We start from the raw sequence: 21,749 nt of genomic DNA, 5'->3' as shown, positions 1-21,749 counted from the left end.
ATGTTTTGAGCCAGAAATGTCCCCATTATATTAGTTGGTAAAAGAATATATCCTTATAATCTCAAATGTGTTCTTACAAAATCTTAAAGTCACAAAGAAGAATGGGTGACATCGTAGGAAATGTATCAAGTTGCAGACAATTACAAAATTTGTCTCTCTGCCTTCTCACATACCATACAGTTATTTCCCGTTGAGTAAATAGAAGAATAAAATGATAAAATTCTGATTTGGCAATTGCCAGAATTCTAATAAAAATCCACACCTCTTAAAGTCTGAGTCCAGGTTAAAGGAAAAAATTTGAAAGTGTGTGTTGAGAAACTGAACACAGAGAAGTGGGTGTGATGTACAATAAAGGGAGGAAACTAGATAAACTGAAGATGCCAAAGAAGTATTTGAGACAAAAGGATACATGGTGGGAATACAAGATTTGTGATGCAGAACTATTCTTTTCCCAGGGTCAAGGAACTGAGGTATTTAACTGCAATGACCTGTAAATGATGCAGCACAGACTGTGCAATAGTTGTACAATCCTCCCAAGCTCTGAGTACTAAGACCCGGCAACTCAAACCTCTTCACATTATTTACCTTGGTGCTAAATTCTGCGATTTGTGCTAAGATGCTGTATAGTTTCAATCAGCCTAATTTTGTAAGAAATGGTGTCAGCAGGAAGCATCCACTACAAATAAGCTCTGGCAGTGTTTATTTGATATTGAAGTGAAATAAGGATGCAACCTGACCCACACGTTTTGACATTGATTTGTTTCATAATGTGTTAAAGGAAAGACTGGATGTGGCACGTGGTGCCGTGGTCTGGTTGACACGGTGGTCCTCGGTCATAGGTTGGAATCGATCTCAGAGGTCTTTTCCAACCTAATTGATTCTGTGGATATCGACACTTCCCAACTGCTCACCGGCCTCGGGTACGTAGATTAATCAGCAGCACACCAGCGAGCGCTCTTGGCTCAACTAGAAGAAGGAGCGATGGGACCACCAACGCCCCGGACGGCCCTGGAGCCGCGCCGCGCCCGGGCGGGGTCCAGCGGCGGCGGGCGGGGCCGGATCGGGCCGGGGGCGGAGCGCGCCGTGGCCAACATGGCGGCGGCGGCCGCCGAGGCGGTGGCGTTGCGGTTGTCGCGGCAGGAGCGGGAGCTGCGCTGGCTGGCGGCGGAGGTCGGCCGGCTGAAAGAGCCGCAGGAGCCGGACTGCCCCGGAAGCGCCAGCCCCGAGCTGCAGCGGCTGCGGGCCGAGAACGAGAAGCTGCGCTACCGCCTGCTGCACCTGCGCCGCAGCCTGGCGGCCGAGCTGGGCCGGGCGGCGCCGGGGCAGCCCCCGGCCGGCGGAGAGGTAGCGCCCGGGCCGCTCGGAGCGGGGACGGGACGGTGACCCCGGGATGGCCGGACCTCCGCGGGCAGGAAGGGACGGGACAGGGGCACTCACGGAGCCGAGCAGCCTGTGCCCAGCCCCCGGGAGCTGAAGCCTGTCGCGGTGTCTGCCCGCAGCACTGGGCCGTGGTCTCCGCCTTTGCGGCAAGGCGGTGTGTTCATAGAATGGTTTGGGTTGGGAAGGACCCCAAAGATCATCTCGTTTCAACCCCCTTGCCGTGGGCAGGGACATCTTCCACTAGACCAGATTGATTAGAGCCCCATCCAGCCTGGCCTTGAACACTTTCAAGGATGGGGCATCCACAGCATCTCTGGGCAACCTGTTCGAGGTATCACACCACTGAAAGTTGCTGTTACTGCTCACTGCTCTGGTTTGGTCTCCTACGGCCTCGCTAGGGCTATTTTGCTGGTGATAGTTGTAGTAGTAAAATTTGGGGAATTGTGTTGAGAGGACTTTGCTTGGTGAGCAACATTGCTGTGTCTGCAGAACGTCAAAAGGATGAATTTTAGACGAGTCATGAGAAGTCTTTGTACTAAGGACATACCTTATTCCCTGTAATTGCCTTTTTAGCCCATTATTATACTGGTTTGGTTTGCTTTAATGATTGCTGGAAAAAATCTTAAAGGTATAGTAGGGTTATACTTTGTATTATCACTGTTTTCAGAAAGTCTCCAGTGCAAGTCCAACTGATGTAGTGAATCAAATTAAAGAGGAAAAGAAAAAAGAAAATGAAGCTGTGAACCAACACCAGAATGATGTAAGTGGTTCTTTAATACCACATAATAATAGGAGTGGTTTTTGGCCAGGTTCAGAAAAGGTGCTCAAATCTGAAATACTTTGCTGTATTTTGAAATCCCAGCTTTTGGGAAGAAGGCTTGCTATAGCACAGAGAAAAAAGCCCCACATTATCTAAGAGCTTCATCTTGCATTAGTAGGGTTACTGATACATTCTTAGATCTCTACTTCTTATGTAACAAAAGGACTTGGGTTATTGGAAAATAAAGGCCATGATTCTGTGGCACCTAAGGAGACTGATGGTTCATGAGCACTTAAACAGCATTCATGATGGCTGAAAAGAATGTTGGCAGCACTGCTGTAGTACAATAGAGCTTAGTAACTCACCTTAATCTAAAATACAGGAATCTTCATGTAAACTGGCTTGTTTGAATCTGGGGCTTTGAATATAGTGAGGGCTTGTTGGAGTGATCCAAATTTCACCAGGACATCTGCCAAATGCAAATTTTGGGCCTGGAATATAGGCTGCTTTCTGAGGTCCAACTCACAGACCCATTTAGGCCCAGATTGATGAAAATGCATGGAAAATTGGAAAACCACTATAAAATAGTCAGCAATTTGGATGGGACTATCCTGTATATAATTATTTATGAATGCTTTACTGAATTTTAGTATAAATTCTACTACAGTGAAATCTGGACAAGTTAGAACCCCTGGGGATGCACCAACACTGTGAATCCTATTATTCTCTTTGTCTCATATATATGTGTGTGTATGATCTAATTTATTTCTTGCAGCTCCAGTGTGCGCCAGGCTTCATAGAAGACAGACTGAAGCTTTATGAAGCACTGAAGAAAGAACATGATGCTTTGCTAGCTTACAGAGCAGCCAACCAGAGCAAATCTATCAAAATTACTCTGACAGATGGAGAGACAGCTGAAGGGGAATCTTGGAAAACCACGCCATATCAATTAGCTGTAGGAATTAGGTAACCTACACATTCAAAGAGTTGTACTTTTGTAGTGCTAAAACTGTTACTATCATTTGTCTCTTAACCTTGTTGCATAAAATATATGTCACAGTCAGTGGGTGGTGGCTCCCTTAAATTGGTTTGCTTGGAAAGCATTGGAGCTTCAGCTTCATGTAGTAGAAACAGCTGCTTAAAGTTACTGTTCTGAGTGATGCTTGAGGTTCTGCAGTGGGATCATCATGCTTGCTTCCAATTAATAAATTTATGAGACTGCTAGGAATTAAGAGACGTGAAGTTTTGTGAGCTAGCAGATACTGTAGAACTTGTTGCAAGGAGCAGTCTTTCCTTCAGATCCCCAGCACTGAAAACTGTTGAATGAAACTTCCTAACACCTTAAGGTTCTATACCTTAAAAGTAGGCAAGTGTTTAAGAAGACCACAGAAACAAAAGTTTAAGGCCTTCAGGTTCTACAAGATGTGGATGTAGCCTCATGGGGTTTAGAAATCTAAAGTCTTTTACAAATCTGAAGCTAAATATTGTTGTCTCTTGTCGTCTTTTCTATTTCTTTAGTCAACTGTTGGCTTCAAATGTGGTCATAGCCAAAGTGAATGGTGAACTCTGGGACCTGGACCGTCCACTGGAGGAAGATTGTACTCTAGAGCTGCTCACCTTCGATCATGAAGAAGCCAAAGCTGTGAGTAAACACTCTCTGGTTTCTGCTTGATTAAAGAAACTAATGACATAATATTGATGACAGAATTAAGATTTTAAAATATTGAATTAAAAAAAAAGCCACAAAACTATTCAAGTAATGTATTTCCTGTATTCAACAAAGAAGATTAGATACTAAGTGCGTCTAGTCTGAGAGTGAATAAAATCTTAGTGTTCTTTTCATCCTTCTCTTTTACATAAACAAGTTAGTTCATACAGTAGGTCTTGATTTGTATGCTAATTTGAAACAGTCTATGGTTTGGCTCAGTGCATTTGGAGATCAGACTGTGAAAGCAAAGTGAGGCAGTCTTACCATTTTCTAAAAATTGTCTAATATTAGACTTGAGTCATAAATAAAATCTGCACCTCCTTGTGCTGGCACTGTTTATTAGATCCTTAAGTAGGCATATCTTAGTCAATTAAGCTATATATATACTTAGCAACATGGCCAAGATTTTTCTTTAATGCTATTCAGTCTGAAGCTTATGTTATCTTTATATACTAGAGTTGGACTTCAGTTCTGTCAAATAATTGTTCATGTGATTAAGCTTGTTGGAGGCATTTCAGGAGCCTGTAAAGGCTTTATCTTGTAGCAGTAACTCTGAAATAGTCTGAATTAATAAGAATTCAGAACATCAGACTGGTATTGATCTACTGTATTTGTTGTTGGCTTCCCTCATCTGACATTTCAGGTAATGTAGTTTACAGACACAGTAATAAATGTACTGAATGTGAACAATAGCAACTTAATTGGCTGCATTGCTTTAGATGTGATTAGTGGTGCATAGACTTCAACTGAAAATACCTTATAAATGAACAAATACAGTACTAATTTGAAGGAATTGTGCAGAGGTATAGTTATCCTCTTTGAGGCTGGAGTATGGTGGACCTTTAGTGCCACATCTGCCATTATATTAATCATTTAGAGGACTTCAAAATGAAAAGATAAAATTGTTTTACTTCTCTCAAAATTTGAACAACATTGGTTCCAGTCTACTTCCCATCTGCAGATATACCTCTGGTTTGTTTTTTCTTCTTTTTAGTTACCCAGTGCCATTGACCTCATGGTTTGCTCACCTGACTTCATTTACAGGTTTATTGGCATTCCAGTGCTCACATTCTTGGAGAGGCCATGGAAGGATATTTTGGGGGCTTCTTATGCTATGGACCACCAACTGAGAATGGATTTCATTATGACATCTATATTGAAGATAGGTAAAATTACAGTGCCTTAGAATTTTAATACTCTATATTAAAGCTCAGTACTAGAATTATTTTGTTTGTTTCTGCATGTTAGAAGTAAAATTGGATCTCTAATATGATTTGAAACTGAGTGTGTGTATATATTTAAATTCAGAAGCAGTGTTAAGACACCTGCTCTGTAAGAGTTGAAGCTGTTCAGTGTTCTGTGGAAAAAACACCAAGTGTTTGAGTTAAACTTTCTGAAGTTGCTGTGAGGTAAAGGGGATGGTTTCCTTGAAGAGTCATGCAAGTTTGGTTTCCAGGGGCCATAGTCACTTTTAGAAAGGGCACAAATGCATGTAAGTTGTATAGGTGTTTACTACTTTTCTAATCCTTGTGCACAGCTTTACAACTCTGTTTTTTCCTTGTTTATCTTTCTGTAGGCAGGGAGAATACTGAATCTGCATGAGCTGATAAACTGGCTCTTGCGGCTGGATTGAGCCTTTTTTCCCCTTGGTTTGTTTTTTTCTTAAATCATATGCATATTTTGAGCTATAGGTCTTCCAGACATTTGATCATGTCAAAGACTGTTCTGGGAATAATTGCAGTGGGTTTGTTCAGGATGGTACTATCTGTGTTTCTGAGTTTAATAGTTAAAAATACAGTTGATTGTAAGTAACTAAGAAAATACTGTGATAAATCACACCACCACATTCCATGTTTTTCGAATTAGACCATTAGAAAGTGGTCACTTGAAAAAATGGGAGTATCGAGATAATTAATTTATATTTCTTTTGCCTGTGTCTTTTTATTTAGAAGTGTATCTAGTACTGAATTCCCACTACTAGAGAGCTGTTGTAAAAATATCATAGAAGAGAACCAGGTTTTTGAAAGGCTGGAAGTCAAAAAGGAGATCCTGTTAGACATGTTTAAGGTAAATCTTTAGAGTAGCTGTGGATCTGGTACAATGATCTTTTAAAATGTAACTTTTGTGAAATATTGCATGTGACTGACCCGTCAGAATAGGATCTGTCTAGTAAAATAAAGGAGAACGATACCATCCTTCTCCCCCTCTCCATAGGCCTCTCAGGTGTTCAGGATGCTTTCAGGCACTAATAAAAACAATTTTGTGCTCCACAAAAAACCACCTCAAGCTCAGTGAAATGGCAGACAAGTAAACAAAAGGCATACATTTCTTCTGGCCCACTTGTGGAAACAGGTCAAAAAAGACTTTAGCTCTAGTCCTGTTTTATTCCGTGACTATTGCCAGTCTCACTGTACTGTGGGATTGCTTTTCACAAGTGCTTTGAGGTGTTCAGATGGTAATCACAATCCTCAACACACCCTCAGGGGAATTAAGATGTTTTTGTCTCTTTCCCCTCTGCTTTTGCAACTCTTGTGAGAAATAAATGTGGGGGTTTTTTTTGGTTTTTTTGTTTTTTTTTTTTAAGTAGGAGTGTCTTTTACTGGTGCACTTGTATGATTAATATGTAATTTTAAAAGAGAATTATATTTTCCATTTTATTGATGTTTCTGGCTTTTCATGTTTCCACACACAGTATAACAAGTTTAAGTGTCGTATCCTTAATGAGAAGGTGAAGACACCAACTACCACAATATACAGGTAAAATAATATACTTGAAAGGTATTATAAAGTATTTTTATACCTAATGAATTTAATTTGAGAGGAGAATAATTTGTTGGGTGTTTTTTTACTCTAAGTTCTGAATTCTTGTGTGATTGGGACTTAAGTTTGTAATCAATATTGCTATTTATGTAAAGTGTCATATTGTCTTTGTCTGCTGGGACTGATTAGGTCTCAGTTTGTGGAAAAATGTCAAATTCAGTTTTTATTCATTCCTTCTGGTTTCAGTAGACTGATTAAAATAAGTTACCACCCCTGACACTGGCTTGCTGCATAATGGATAAAGCTAACTCTAGCTCAGTGTGGGGTGAGGAACCTGCTCATGCAGTTGCTTGTTAGTTGGTTGGAAAATGGCAAAACCATTTTTCTGTTGGATGTGCATAGTTTGAAGTTTCCTGGCCAACTTGAACAAGTTCACATATGAAACTATATGAATTGGCATATGTATTATGATGCTCTTGATAATGGATCAAATGTGCTGAGCATTTACTGAGTGAATATTCCACTTCAGGTAGAAGGCACAGTTACATTTAAGGTGCACTGAATTTGCTGCACGCTGCATATTTCTATTTACTGTCATGTTTGAGTGTGTCAGACATGAACTTTTGTGCCATTAGTGACTATTGAAAAATGTTGCATTGCTTGGAAATGAACTCATTTTCTTTTGGCATATAGATGTGGTCCACTGATTGATCTCTGCAGGGGTCCACATGTGAGACACACTGGAAAAATTAAGGCCCTTAAAATAATTAAGGTAACTTTAAATTAACTGTACATTGAAACTGAAATAAATTGTCAGTTGATGTATTTATATATTTATTTTTCCTGAGCTGATGTATCCTGGGATTGGTCCTTTCTATTGTTTTCTTTGCTTACTGTACAATAGTTCTTAATTTCTTTCTCAGCTCCCATTGTAGAAGTAGAACTACTGACTTTGGTCATTGATCTGCTTCTGAGGTTTACTAATTCTTGACTAAGACAATAGTACCTCAGTGAAGGTTACCAGCATGTTTCTTTATGAAGTAACATGCATGTTTAGACTGATGAAGAGCACTGCAAAATACTCTAGCTATTAGTGACCAGATTACCTGTGGAGCCAAATCTCCCATGCCCAAGAGAGAAGTGCAGTGCCTAAGCTCCTGTGGCAGGACTGTGCCACCATCTCCAACCAGCACCACACTTCACAGGACAAGTGTCCTGGTTAGTCTGTACCAGCTGTCACATCTGAGTGCAGGGGGGTGTGCATGCTCTGTTCTGCAGTAAATGAATATCCAAGGTACTCACTGGGTCAGAAAATAGTATTTTGACCTTGTCAGATGGTATCCTTCAGGTACAGGAGATAAAGTGGACCCTGGCAGATCTACAAGTTAAAAGCTGCTGTTAAAAAATGGCATTGCTTCCAGGAAAGCCAGAGACAATGTTTGCAGAGGCCTCTGAATTTATGGTGTAGTTTAAGTTACTCACAGATACTAATTTTGGTAACCTTATTAGACTGAGCTCTTTGGAACATCCATCATTGTGGCTTTTGCTGAAGTGCATGGAACTCTTGAGTTCCAGGGATTAAGTGGGTAGAGGGTTAAAACTGCTCAGATTTAACTGTGAGAGTTAGGTTTGTTTTGCCTTTTGTGTTTCCCTACTGCATTATGTTTTCAATGTAAACAAGTGCTGCCTTTTCAGAAGCCATAACATGAAATAATAAAATAAGCCATGATGTGAGTTAAAACGAGGTACCTAAGCAGAATAAAAATGATTTGACCTGTCACTTCTGTTTGTCTTCTGTATTAGTGACTAAAAGGCACTGCAAGTCTCTTTGTATTATAAACAAATGCTGAAGAATTGCATATAATTCTTTTCCCAAGGAAAAATACAATAATGTTTGAATGGGTTAGTGTTTATCCTTCTTTCCCTGATATTATGTAATATTATCTTAAAATATGGGTTTTCTGTATCAGAGTTCCTCTACATATTGGGAAGGAAAATCTGACATGGAAACTCTGCAGAGAATATATGGAATATCCTTTCCTGATAACAAAATGATGAAGGAATGGGAAAAAGTCCAGGAAGAAGCCAAAAACCGGGATCATAGGAAAATTGGAAAGGTACACTATTCCACTATCTACTCTCTTTTATACTTCTATTATAGAATTCATTCTCTTTCCTTGTATTTTAGTTTTAATTTTTTGTTGTTGTTTTTTGACACTTTGAAAGGGAGTCAGTTCTAAGTGCTTCTTGATGTCGCTTACATTTTAAAATTTTAATTCTACAAACTGAACTTGTCACTTGCATATGAATATTAAACTAATGTTGGGAAGAAGCTAATGGCTTTAGTCCCTTGGTTTAGGGAAATAAATATTAAACCTATTAATGTAAAGTCTTTGCAGATCCTACCTAAACCACTATATACTTCATAGAAGAGAATTTATTTGGAAATTGTGTAAATAACACGGTTTGGTCATTCTTTATAATAGGTGTAAATTTGGGGAAATTTGTATTTACACAGTCAAAGAATCAAATGGAATTCAGTGTTCTTACAAACTTCTAAGAGTAAGAACTGCAGATAAAGTAACTGGTGTTGCTGAGAACTTGTAGACCAGAGATCATCTTGTTGCTGCAATATTCCATCTTTGCAAACAGTGTCTCAATGTGTGCGGAGTAGGTACATTCTGCGATTCTTTCTGAATTGTTGTTAGAGCATTCTGGTTTTAATTTACCTAGGAGCAAGAACTCTTCTTCTTTCACGATTTGAGTCCTGGAAGCTGCTTTTTTCTCCCTAGAGGTGCCTTTCTTTATAACACACTCATGGATTTCATAAGGGTGAGTATATACTGATGTAACTCCTAGCAATGTGAATATCATTTGTTGATCTTAAATGATAGCACTGACCTATCCACAGAAAGAGAAATGTCTATGTATGTAAACTTCTATAAGATTTTCACAATGATTATACAAATCTAACCTTTTTGAAAATAAGGCAGAAGCTGTGTTTTTCCAATTGTGCAAAATCTACCCTTGCAGTAGTCCTTTAGTCTCCAACTTAAAGTTGCTATCATAATACCACCATTAAAAAGAATCAAGCTTTTGCTTGTCAAAAGCTCTATCTATTCCTTTTAAATGTTGCATTTGTTCTATAGGGTGAATATCGCAGGCGTAATTTTACTGAAGTTGTATCTCCAAACGTCTTCAACAGTAAACTCTGGGAAGCTTCAGGACATTGGCAGCACTACAGTGAAAATATGTTCTCTTTTGAGATTGAGAAGGAAACTTTTGCCCTTAAACCCATGAATTGCCCAGGACATTGGTTAGTACTCTCAATTGGAAAACTTGATTTTACTTTACTTCATTTATCCTTTGTGGGGCTGAGGAGAAATAAAAGGAGTATTAATGCATGCTGTCATGTACATTTATGATAGACTGCTAAGCCAGTGTGTCCAGAGAACTTCTCTGACAGTGTCCCGAAGCAGACCTTTGCAGTAAGTCTGCACTGAGCTAGGTTTGTGCATGCTAATATTAGTCTGTACCACTAGTAAATACGAATTCTATTGGATGGAGGTGGGCATCAGATGTGGTGTTCCAAGAAGGTAGAGATGAACCAGTCCTGATTTACTCTTGCAGTGTTTTTTCCCAGATGGTCTTTAGCAGTACATCGAGTGGCGTGCTTTTTCTGTTTGCCTGTCTTTCAGGATGCAGACAGCCTGAATGAGTAAATACTTAAAAATGTGATTACTGTCTGTATTGAGCTTCATTTATTTCTGTGTTGTCTTAAATCTCCTGTAAGAAGGATAAAAGGAAGGTTCTTCCATGTTCCTTTTAGCTTGATGTTTGCCCATCGTCCCCGATCCTGGAGGGAATTGCCTCTGAGACTTGCAGATTTTGGAGTTCTTCACCGAAATGAACTCTCGGGCACTTTGAGTGGCTTGACTCGTGTAAGGCGCTTCCAACAAGATGATGCTCACATCTTTTGCACAATGGAACAGGTAAAAAAAAGGCACCTCCTACATCCCCACCAGTCAACCAGAAAAAGACCCAAAAACCCCTTCCCTCTCCCACTGCAAACTAGCACTAAACAAGAAAAAAATCCCTGACGTATTTCAACTCTTGCTTCTTCCATTGTGTAGCATAATGCTGCTTTCGATGGGTTTTTTTTTCTAGGTTATTCCTTTTATTTAGAAAGATGCATTGGGTAATTAGATCCCAGAAAGTAAGATTTGTTGCATCTTCCATCTCCCTCTGCAAAGAAAAAAGCAGTTGATCCCATTGTTTTCTATAGTAATGCTGAATAAAAACTTATTGTCAGTAATGCCATAGATTTTAGTGGAGCTACATGTATAAGTTGATGCACTTTTGTTCAGGATACAACTTGGTTCCAGAACCTCATGCTTAACAAAAATACTACTTTTCTTGCCATGATTTGAAGCTGCAACACCTCAGATCTCTTTTTGCCCAGTACCTGGATTTGAGTTTGTAGGATGTAATTTTCAAGTGGTTTTTAATTCTTTCTTATTTTGTTTAATGGACTCTTATATTCTGGTTATGAGGAATTCAGTAGATTCAATTACACTTTTATGTAAGTAAATTTTAACATATTTTGATATGTTTTATGTTTAAGATTGAAGAAGAAATTAAGGGCTGTCTTGATTTCTTGAAGTCAGTGTATGCTGTCTTTGGCTTTACCTTTCAACTACATCTTTCTACAAGACCTGAAAATTATCTTGGAGATTTAGAGATCTGGGATCATGCAGAAAAGGTAATTAATTTAAAAGCAAACAAAAAACCTCTTAATATTTGTATTTGCAGAGGTAGATATTTAACTGAGTTCTTCCATGCTGCATGGTGAAATTGCTTAAATCAGATGCTAAATATTGCCCTTAGTGGAAATTCTTGTAGGAAAACATCACGTTAAAGCTGAAGTTCTATAGAAAATCAGAACTTCCAGATTCTTACTTAGCCCCTTATCTTGAACTAGTTAGATTTCTATTAATCTTTTTTTCTGATTAATCACAATATTTATACAAGGAACTACTATTTCCAGATTATGTATCATAAATGAACAAATCCTTGAACAATAGGGGTTGTACTGCCCTTTGACTCCCTTTGAATTTCAAAGGCAAATGCTTTGATTTCCAGTAATGAAAGGCCCTTCTATACCTTTTTAAATTACTCTTTCATTTATTATGGTTAGCAACTTCAAAACAGCTTGAATAACTTTGGAGAGCAATGGAATTTGAATCCAGGAGATGGAGCATTTTATGGTCCTAAGGTCAGTGACTCAGCATTTCAGTATAACTTTGGGAGGGACAGAAATGCAGATGTACTGCAGGCAAACTATATTTAGTAACTGTATTATTTTGCTTCATAGATTGATATTAAAATCAAAGATGCCATTGGTAGGTACCATCAATGTGCTACCATCCAACTTGACTTCCAGCTACCCATTCGGTTTAATCTGACTTATGTTGGGTGAGTGGTTAAGCTAAGTATCTTCCTTTTAAAAATGAAATTAGATAATAGCTTTCATTATCTGCAATTCCCATTATGTACTAATGCTGTATTGCTCACTTAACAAATGGTTAGCTTGTAAATCAGTCAGCTGGTAGGGAGGGCAAACACCCCCAGTGAGTAGAGGACTGAGTCATGAACTTGAAGATATTTACTCAGTGTAATAGCTGACTTTAATTGCAAATGCAGGAAAATCTCATTATTTGTCTTGTCTGCCAGTTTTGAAGATGACTGATCATATGTTATGCTAAAATCCCCTCAGCTGAGTCAGTTTTCGTTTTCAGCCTAATCATTGTGTCTCCTTGGATGACATGGCACACAAGTTCAAACATGCCCTAAGGAGCAAGTATGTTTGTACTAAGTGGTTCTTTATTTTTATCAGGTTAGATTAGTTAACTTTGAGCATAAACCAGATGCAAACAGTTTTTAGTGAAAATCTGACTTCGGTTTCCAGCTAGGGAGAGGGAGTTTTGTCGACTGAGCAAATTAATCTTAGTGCCATGTTGACCTGAATACTCATTTTCTGGGTTGTATTTCTTGCTGTGTTTGATTTTTGCATATTATGAAGATGGGCAAGATAGAATATTTGTAATTTTTTCGTCCTTCTGTATATTCTACAGTAGATGTCATAGCTTTTTTGGTAGGTGTTTAATACTGTTATGAACTGGCTCTTTTTTTAAAAAGCCAGTTTTTTAAATTACAGGATCATGATTTAAGCAAAGTAAGGGCAGGTAAGATCCTGTTCAACAAAATAAAAGCAAGTCCTAATGGAAAGAGAGTACAAGGAAGAACATAAAATATTAAAATGCACAAAAATAGTGCTGAGTCAAGTGTCTTCTCAAATTTAAGAGTGTCTCTGTCACTACCTATAGGCATGATTATTTTAAATTGCTGTGGTTATGCAGAATTCCTTTAAAAGCCCAGCTAACTTATAGTACGTTTTTAATAAAAACAGTATATTTTTCATAAGTATAACTAAATGTTGTCTTTCTGTTAAAAGTAGAATCAAAAATATTAGTAGGATTACATGTATGTGAGCTAAGATAATTTTATTTAAAAAAAAAACCACTTGATTTTTTTTTTTTTTTCAGTAAGGATGGTGATGATAAGAAAAGGCCAGTGATTATTCACAGAGCTATTTTGGGATCTGTGGAGAGAATGATTGGTATTCTAGCAGAAAATTATGGAGGAAAATGGTATGTGGCACAAATGGAATTCTAAGAAGTCTTTAACAATGTAGAAAGTGCATATCCTTCCTATTGTCCCATATCTTATAATGCAAAAATAATATCCCTAGAAGTTTCCCAAAATTGGTTGGTAAGATCACAAGAATAGTCCAATTTTCTGGTCTGAGTTGTATGATATCCATTTATTAATAGTTTATTATTAGAAATTCAGTTTCATGAGACTGTAGAAAAAGAGCAAAATAATGCAGAAAAAGGAATTGTAATTGAATGTGTAAGTTCTGCATTATTCTTGTTCCTTTTTTCTTAAAAATCATGCTTTTGTGCCAGGAGGATGTCTGATGTATGTAAAGCAATTATTTGAGTATACACAGACGTGCATTAGTCCTAATACATGAAATATTTTTTGTGTTTCTAAGATTGTTTTATCTTGAGTAAGATCTGAAGATATTTTTCATGAATGTATTTAAAGTATTAAGGAAGGGTTACTTCTTATTTTCAGTCACATATCTTACTGTCCACCTTTCACTGTAAAGTTATAAATAAAAGTGAAAATTACACAGAAAAAATGATGTTTATGGTTGTGAAGTCAGCTGGCAAGAGAACAGAAGGTCCAACTCCCCATATGTCATTTTACTGAAATCAATCTATTTACTATTTTATGTGAGCTTGAAAAGAGGGAGATAACACGCTATCCGACACCCTTAGCTAACGTAAATAAGTCTATAAAGTACAGAAATTATTATTGTGAAACATGACTGTGGCTGTGACTGGAAATGTAAAATGCACCTTTATTTCCTATTTCTCCTGTGCTGGCCAGGCCATTCTGGCTGTCTCCACGGCAGGTCATGGTTGTGCCTGTGGGCCCCACCTCAGAACAATACGCCCAGCAGGTGAGAGGAGGGCCTGCCTCCTTATGGCAGCAGGCAAATTTCATAGATCCTTAAGTACTTGTCCTGGAACAGGGAATTAATGCTTAATAATTCTGGAGACATGTTTGAGGGGAGAGGTAGATTTTTTAATACAAAATTTTCAGTCTAAAATTTGTATATGTCTGTATACATATACAAACTTCAAGTATTTTGGCTTCTTTAATTATGTAAATACTTCTGTAATAATTAAAGGAAAAAGTATCCTGGATGACAAACCTTAGATAACTAATGCTTCATTACAGTACTCCCAGCTTTAAGTAGGCAGAGCCAGTTTCTTCCATTTCCCACCATGTATATTCTTTACTACTTCACTTTTGAACCATGTTTGGTTTTACCCTTCTCCCTTGCTTTCCTTTTAATGCAAAATTAAGTGTGTTTGTTCCTTCTCCTCTTTCTCCTTTCTCAGTCTGAGGACAGGTTTTTGGCATGCAGCAGCATAGCAGCACATGTTTGATATAGATGTCATCTTGTATTGTCTTCTAGCTGGGGTCCTGCTGTGTGTGCACGTTTCTTCAGATACTTCATTGAATTCCTTGTAATCATTCACAAGAATGAAATTATGCATGTACATGAATTATTGGGAGAGATCAGTAATTACAGCATTTACAAATGTGTGGTGTAAAATATATAGTAATACTAAGAGGGTTTTGGTTTGTTTGGGGTTTTTTTTTAGGTTTGCAACCAGTTTTTTGAAGCAGGATTTATGTCAGATGTGGATCTAGATCAAAGTTGCACGTTAAACAAGAAAATTAGAAATGCACAGCTGGCTCAGTATAACTTCATTTTAGGTAATTGACGCATCTTGTATTTCTGAATATCATTTTAGTTTTAATGTTGGACAAAGTTTGTCTAGGCTCATTTTCCAATGTAGATTGCCTGTTTAATATTTTGTGCTATGTCTTGCAGTGGTTGGAGAAAAGGAGAAAGCAAATAATGCTGTCAACGTCCGAACAAGAGACAACAGAGTTCACGGAGAGATTTCAGTATCTTCTGCTATTGAAAAACTCAAGAAATTTAAGAGTTCACAAATTCGAAATGCAGAAGAAGAATTCTGATGTTGCTGTTAGGAAAAAAAATTATTAGCTGCCTATGTGAAATGTTTCTTTGCTCCTGCACAGCAGTGATGCTCATTGGAGAGAATTTTCAGTTAATGGATACATAAAATAAGCACGTGTAGCACTGTTGGTGCTCCAGGAAAAGCATGAGAGGACCGATGCACCTGCCAATTTCTTTAACAATCACATGGGTTTCTGATCTGCCTGAATTGCAGAATGCTCATTTAGAAAGTCCTACACCTCTGACATGGTGGGTTTGCTGTGGGAATAGTAAGTCAGGGCTGCACAGTGTTGGGGATCAGGAGGCTGGGAAGGGCAGTGGATGCTGCTGGGGGTGCTGAGCTCCCTCAGTCACAGAGCAGGTACCTGCCTGTGACCTGGCATCCAGTGCTTGGCAGTGGGGTAGGTGCCTCAGGAGCAGTTTGGATTAGGTTTTCTCCTAACTCCAGATTGTAACAAAAATTCGGGGAGAGGGAGGAAGGGACGCAGGGGAAGTACCTTGGTTGTTTCAGAATGTGTGTTCACAGACTATAAATACACTGGAGTCTGTTGGAGGTCTCAGTGTAACAAGACCCTCGTGGAGTTGATGGGATGACTGTAATGGTGGTTGCCAAGAATGCAGTTGAATTACTGTAACTGTGTGTGAAGTAGTTTTTTTCCTGTTTGCTGTTGTTTTGGCTTTTTCCTAAAATACAAAAAAAATCTTTGAAAAATTTTTCTGTGTGTAATTTATTACTGTATTTGCCGGGAATAGTTAGAATGCTGAAAAGGAGCAGAGGACAATTTTAATTTTAAAACACTTTGTTGGACTTGAAACTGGCCATATTTCTGTTCTGTTTATGCTTAGAAATGATTTTTAAAGTTGCCATTGCAGGCAATTGAAATGGATTTTTGAGAGATTAATTTTTAACTTTTTTTCCACTTTCATATGCTGTTACTTAGTTAAGTGTATTGCTCAATTATCTAAGCTATACAGCTCTAGCTGTGATTTAAATATTACAGCCGTGAAGCAGAAACTACAATTTAGTGCATAAATATCAGCATAAATACAAAGCTTATGTTTTACTTCTGTCTCACACTCGTACAGACCTGTGTTTAATGGGTCTGTGTTTGGTTTTGTATTCGTTTGGGTTTGTGGATCTGCTTTTATCTCCTGCTTCTAAAAGAAAAAGAAGAAAAAAACATTGAAGGAGCAAGTGCTGGGAAAGCTTTCTGTTCCACTAGACAGAATTAACATGGGGAGTGGCGGGTGATTTTTATTTCTATTTCTATATTTTATACATACATTTATTTTTATGGACTATAGCTTACGGCTTACGTGCTCCATGTGTGATGTATTCAGCCTGCAGAATTCAGGTTCTGAGGGTGTTTTACAGCGAATTTCTGGGTTTGGCGGTGTCTGTTCCCGTGTGGGGCCGCTGTGGCGTTGCCGTCCCCGCGCCCCCTCAGGCCGGGTCGGCCCCGCCCCCGCCTCGCCCCCTGGCGGCAGAGCCGGGCCCGGCGGGCGCACCAAGATGGCGGCGCGGTGGTGGCGGCGCGCCTTGCGGGGGATCTGTGGGGCCGCGCTGTTCCTGTCACAGCTCTCCGTCCTCTCGGGCCGTGGTGAGTGTGGCCGCCGGGCCGAGTCAGGGTGCCGGGGGTGGTAGAAGAGGCAGGGGCTCCGGCTGGGGCCTCGAGTGGGGGCGGCTGCCCCCCGCGGCCAGGGCTGAGCGCGGGTCCGGCTGCGGAGGTGACGGTCACCGCGGTGGGGTGTGAGGATGCGCTGCCGCTCCCCTGACTGGGGGCGAAGCGGGTGTTTCGGACATGGCCGCATTTCGTTGTGCCCTCTCTGCGGGGTTGGGGCTGAGGTGCTCGGTGTCAGGGCAAAACACGGGCCAGGCCCTGCTCGTGTGCTGCTCTATTATACAGCACCTTTTGTGCCTGCTCTTTGTTGTGAACGTGTGTGACCCAAAACATCCTGGGGCTCCTCGGCACGGTCAGGGTGGGTGGTGTGACGAAGCTGCCTGTCCTGCTTCCCCCCGTGCCCGGCGGCTGCAGTGAGGGCTCGGCGCGGGCTGGCACATCGCGGCTCTCCGAGCCGTCAGTCCGCGGTTCTCGCAGCGCCTGCCCCAGCACAGCCGTGCTTGCCAGCCGGTTCCTCTCTTCCATCGTGCCGTCAAACAATTACTTGCATTGTTTCATTAAATGGTATTGCTCAGTAGCAAACACTGTAAAATCTGCTTTCTGAGCAGTGCTTTTAATTCTCATGAATCAAAAAATAAGATTGAATGGAAATAAATACAGTTCCTTGTCTTAAAGGAACAATTCCATTCTAATGCTCTTTCTAATGTTTAACATAAATATCCTGCTATTAGTAGAACAGGAAAACAGATTTTTTTTCTAGTCTCATTACACTTTCTACTTGCATTTTCATTTTAGAGTTCTGAAATAAAACTGTTTGTGAAGATGAATTTTGTTCTAGAAATTTCACTTTCTCCATGTTTTTGTCTTGTAGCAGGATCTTTGATGACAACAAAGCTTTCACAGCCACAGTCTACACTGGCAAAAAGCCTAACTTCAACGAGTACAGATGCTCCCTATTTCAAAGCATTCGGTAAGGTATTAGGCTTTTTTGTTTGTTTGTTGTCTGTGGGTCCTTCTCAGAGTCTTGAGGCCAAATGTTCTTGAATTGGGTCTTAGAAACCTGTACATGATTTCACAGTGGTAAGAAGCATTGTAATGTAACACATTATGAATTACTCTTCAATGACCATTACAATTACTTTGGGTTATCTAATTAGACAACTGGTCCATATAAGAACTAGAAAATGGTAGGTTAAATTGCGGCTCTGGTTCATGTGGTTTATACCCTTCAGGATGGTGGAAGTTCTTGAAAGACTCCAGCATCCTGCAAGAACTTGTCCACCATCAGTACAGCTTTGTAGCTTGCTGTGGGTGCATCATGACTGACAGAAATGCTGTTCTTGCTGGCAGTTTAGGAGGTGATTCTGTACACATACAAACAACAAATGGCTGAGCTAGCTGCAGCCCTAATTAGAGCTCATCTCAAAGTAGGTTACCTGTGTCACCCTGCTGCTATACCTAAACTGATTACTTCTGCTGAGGAGTGCTGCCTGAGGCAGCACTAATCCCTGTAAGCTCAGTCTTGATGCTGTGCTGAAGTGTTGGCTGGTGTCCTCTATGGAGCCCTGTGGCTCCTCTGGTTCTCACAGCACAGGCTGGGAATGCTCTTCCATGTATAGTGAGGAAAGCCCTTTATACCACATCAGTGCATGTGTTTGTGAATGTATATGTATAAAAAATTATAGATATACTTTAGACTATTTGGCTTTCTTTACTCAGTTTCTTAATTCACTTATTACACCTTTCAGAAAGTACAGAAATTCCACCTTACGTGACTAATTGTCCCAGCAACGGGCTTTGCAGTAGATTGCCACCAGACTGCATGACATGTAACACAAACTATTCCTGTGTATATGGGAAGACAGCTACTTTTGATTGCAAAGTCAAGCCACATGTTCATTGTGTTGTAAGTAACCTGTTACTCTTAACCCCAGATTTAAGTAATTAAACTGTGGTATCTTGTCTTAAAAAGCAGAATATTGATTTCCAGGTTCTGATGTAGGCAGATCTGCAGTTCTTTGATAAGTTTGATCACTCACTGTGGGCTGTTGAAAAGGCAGGCCTGCCCTTTCCTGGTTTGCCTTTCTTGCCTTGGATCTTTTAATTACCTGGCCATGCCTTTGAGTTAAACCACTCCAATCATTTTGAGAGTGGGGAGGCTGAGTATCTGACAGGGCTACAAACTGACCTTACAGGTGAGACTGAATGAGTCCTCCTTTTGGCAGCAGCCTTAGGTTGGAGGAATCAGGAATGTTAAACTTGACTTCGATACCTCTTTGGTGGTTTTCTAATGTTGATTTTTGTGTTCTATAAGAGGTAGCAAACAGAACAGTTGTTATTTTGCCCAAAATGTCTACTCATGAAATCTAATTTGATACAGCACACAGATTTTTTTTTTTTTTAATACTGTTGAAGTGATAGTGCTGTCCTTTTTACAGGATGATAATAACCACGAGCAGGAGAACTTTACAATTAACATGACATGCCAGTTTTGCTGGCAGCTTGCCACAAGTGATTATGTCTGTACCAATTCCACTAACTGTATGACAGTTTCCTGCCCACGACAACGGTACAACGCAACTTGTACAGTCCGGGATCACATCCATTGTCTAGGTAAGGTGGGCAAAGCCAGATTTCTCTAAAGAATTTCTTCACATAGCTTGTAATGGGTGAATACAAAGATTGTTTATGTCCTTTTGCAATAACAGCCTGCACCTTGATCAATTTCCTGTATTTTTTTTTATTGTTACATTTTCATTTTTTAGCATATTAGCAACATCTAACTGGAAACATTGCTGTATTATACTGTTGTATGCTGTCACACCAGAGAAAACAGTTGTTTTTATTTCTGTCACCTTGGATGAGTCAAACTTACTTGAACACCACTAATAGAATTGATATCAAATGTCTCTGTAGGATAATTAAAAAAATTTATGCTGGTTCCACCCAACTAGTTTAATTTTCCCTTTATTTGTTCACTGAATTTTCTGATGTGGGACCAAGACCGATGGAACAGAGAACTGTAGGGTATAAATGAGCTTTTGTGTTGACAGTTGTTTCTCAGTCAGTGTCAACCCTTTTAGACTCCTTCTGGAAAAATATAGTGTCGTCTTCCTTGTAATTTTCTTCCTTGCTATATGATCTTTGTTTATTGCATTAAGGTTTTAATGTTTTCCAATGTTTAGGTAACCGTGTCTTTCCTAAGATGCTCTATTGCAACTGGACTGGAGGTTATAAGTGGTCTACTGCCTTGGCACTAAGGTAAGCAGGAACTACTGGATAATGTCAAGCTAAAATAGGTTAGTTGTCTTTAAAATCTTCAGGTTATATGGCTTTCTCCCTGGTATATTTTAACCAATAACTAAGTAAGAGTGTACTGAATAAACACTATTTCAGATAGTCTAGCTTGGAATGGGGGGCATAGAATGCATGATGGGTTCTCATGCAAGAGTGCTGTCTGTCTTCAGCAAACACAGCTGGAGGAAAAACACTTGGATATCCAAGCTTAGTTCCTCCAAAAATAATAATAATTATTCATATTTTTATTCTTATAGCATCACCCTTGGTGGATTTGGTGCCGATCGTTTCTATTTGGGTCAGTGGCGGGAAGGTCTGGGAAAACTCTTCAGCTTCGGTGGACTTGGAATATGGACACTAATTGATGTGCTGCTAATAGGTGTTGGCTATGTGGGACCTGCAGATGGATCTCTCTATATTTAAATGTGGGTGCAGTGTGTTTCAGAGAGGAGTCGTTGCCTGCAAAGGGCTCTAAATAAAAGAGTGTGGAAGTTTGAGCCTTTAAGGTAGAATGAAGAACAACTGTTTGTTCTATGTGCATACATTTTAATGTACAGTATCTGTACTTGGTTTGCCTTTAACTAAGGTCAAATAAAAGAGTGGATCACTGAGTAAGTTGAAATTAATTTCATTTCTTCTATGGACATGGTATTTTTCTATGAAAAAAGTTGAGCAGCTAACCAAATTCTCCACTGTGCTTGAACTTGGATTATCTGTCAGGCCCCCAAAGAGCTGCAAACTAACTTGAATATTGGATTGTTTACTAAATATTTCTATGCTTGAATTTAACTCAAAAGCTAACTTCACTAAATGTGTAAGTACTTTTTTTTTTTGTATTTGTGGGAGGATAATTTATTTGCGTGAGTTATGTGGGTAGTATATAAATCACCATGTTTTATGATATTAATTACATTAACTTCTCGGTTTGGGATATAGCAAGAGCTAACATCTGCTTAGGGATTCGACTTTAAATTGTGTGGGTTTTAGAATTAGACTGCAGTAACACTAAAGGCTAAATATTAAATAATTGAAATAGATTTTTTTGTTTGTTCCAGAATAACTTTGTTTCAGTTGGTTTTGACCTGCATATGGGTGAAAGTTACAGTTGCTGTTCTTGTGCTAGCAAGCTTGCCAAATTACTTTAAAAAGGGGTTGGCAATATAATCAATGAGTTTGTCCACTTAGGACTTTGTGACGCGATAATGTAGCGGACTAGTGCCATTACTGGACAATAACTTTGTGTAGTCGCGGTGGATGCCCGGCCGTTCGTCGCCCGGGGCTGGGGCTGCCGCCGCTGTAGCGCTGCGGTGCCGTCGGGCTGGAAATCCTATCGCTTGAATAAACTGCGCCCTGAAGCTTTCCTGGCGTTGAGTACTGGCAGTGTCTATCGTGGGCTGGGCTCGGTCCCGCTGCACTGGCGCGGGGCGGGCGGGAGGGAGGGAGCGGGGCGGGCGGAGCGGCGGCGCCGCCCCCGGCCCTGGCCCGCGCTGTGCAGGTGCCGAGGGCGGGCCCGGGGCCGGGCCGGGGCGGTGCCGC

At 39.8% G+C, this 21,749-nt stretch overlaps 2 protein-coding genes across 4 annotated transcripts; both read left to right on the top strand.

The window, feature by feature from the left end:
• The first annotated feature begins 1,086 nt into the window (after window positions 1-1,086).
• TARS3 (threonyl-tRNA synthetase 3) lies at window positions 1,087-16,010 on the top strand. 2 transcript variants are annotated; one of them, XM_069025807.1, is made up of 19 exons: window positions 1,087-1,344; window positions 2,048-2,140; window positions 2,916-3,106; window positions 3,659-3,782; window positions 4,893-5,014; window positions 5,798-5,915; window positions 6,541-6,605; window positions 7,302-7,380; window positions 8,579-8,725; window positions 9,342-9,440; window positions 9,758-9,924; window positions 10,438-10,600; window positions 11,233-11,370; window positions 11,806-11,883; window positions 11,983-12,083; window positions 13,214-13,318; window positions 14,127-14,199; window positions 14,912-15,026; window positions 15,145-16,010. In XM_069025807.1, exons 1-19 carry the CDS (start codon window positions 1,093-1,095, stop codon window positions 15,291-15,293), a joined length of 2,379 nt encoding a protein of 792 aa, XP_068881908.1. In that variant the 5' UTR covers window positions 1,087-1,092; the 3' UTR covers window positions 15,294-16,010. The 2 variants fall into 2 exon arrangements, 1 of the variants encoding a protein (XP_068881908.1); XR_011154158.1 differs by lacking the exon at window positions 14,127-14,199 and having other exon boundaries at window positions 15,145-15,231.
• A 767-nt stretch (window positions 16,011-16,777) lies between these two features.
• Window positions 16,778-21,573, top strand: TM2D3 (TM2 domain containing 3). 2 transcript variants are annotated; one of them, XM_069025533.1, is made up of 6 exons: window positions 16,778-16,895; window positions 17,791-17,886; window positions 18,665-18,822; window positions 19,355-19,529; window positions 20,102-20,177; window positions 20,471-21,573. In XM_069025533.1, exons 1-6 carry the CDS (start codon window positions 16,808-16,810, stop codon window positions 20,634-20,636), a joined length of 759 nt encoding a protein of 252 aa, XP_068881634.1. In that variant the 5' UTR covers window positions 16,778-16,807; the 3' UTR covers window positions 20,637-21,573. The 2 variants fall into 2 exon arrangements, with proteins under 2 accessions (XP_068881634.1, XP_068881633.1); XM_069025532.1 differs by having other exon boundaries at window positions 16,779-16,895; window positions 17,788-17,886.
• Window positions 21,574-21,749: the final 176 nt, after the last annotated feature.

The sequence above is a fragment of the Aphelocoma coerulescens genome, chromosome 10 (assembly GCF_041296385.1).
Source record: "Aphelocoma coerulescens isolate FSJ_1873_10779 chromosome 10, UR_Acoe_1.0, whole genome shotgun sequence".
Classification (NCBI taxonomy): domain Eukaryota; kingdom Metazoa; phylum Chordata; class Aves; order Passeriformes; family Corvidae; genus Aphelocoma; species Aphelocoma coerulescens.
The sequence above is the reverse complement of the archived record's forward strand: the minus strand, read 5'-3'. Positions and strand labels throughout refer to the sequence as shown.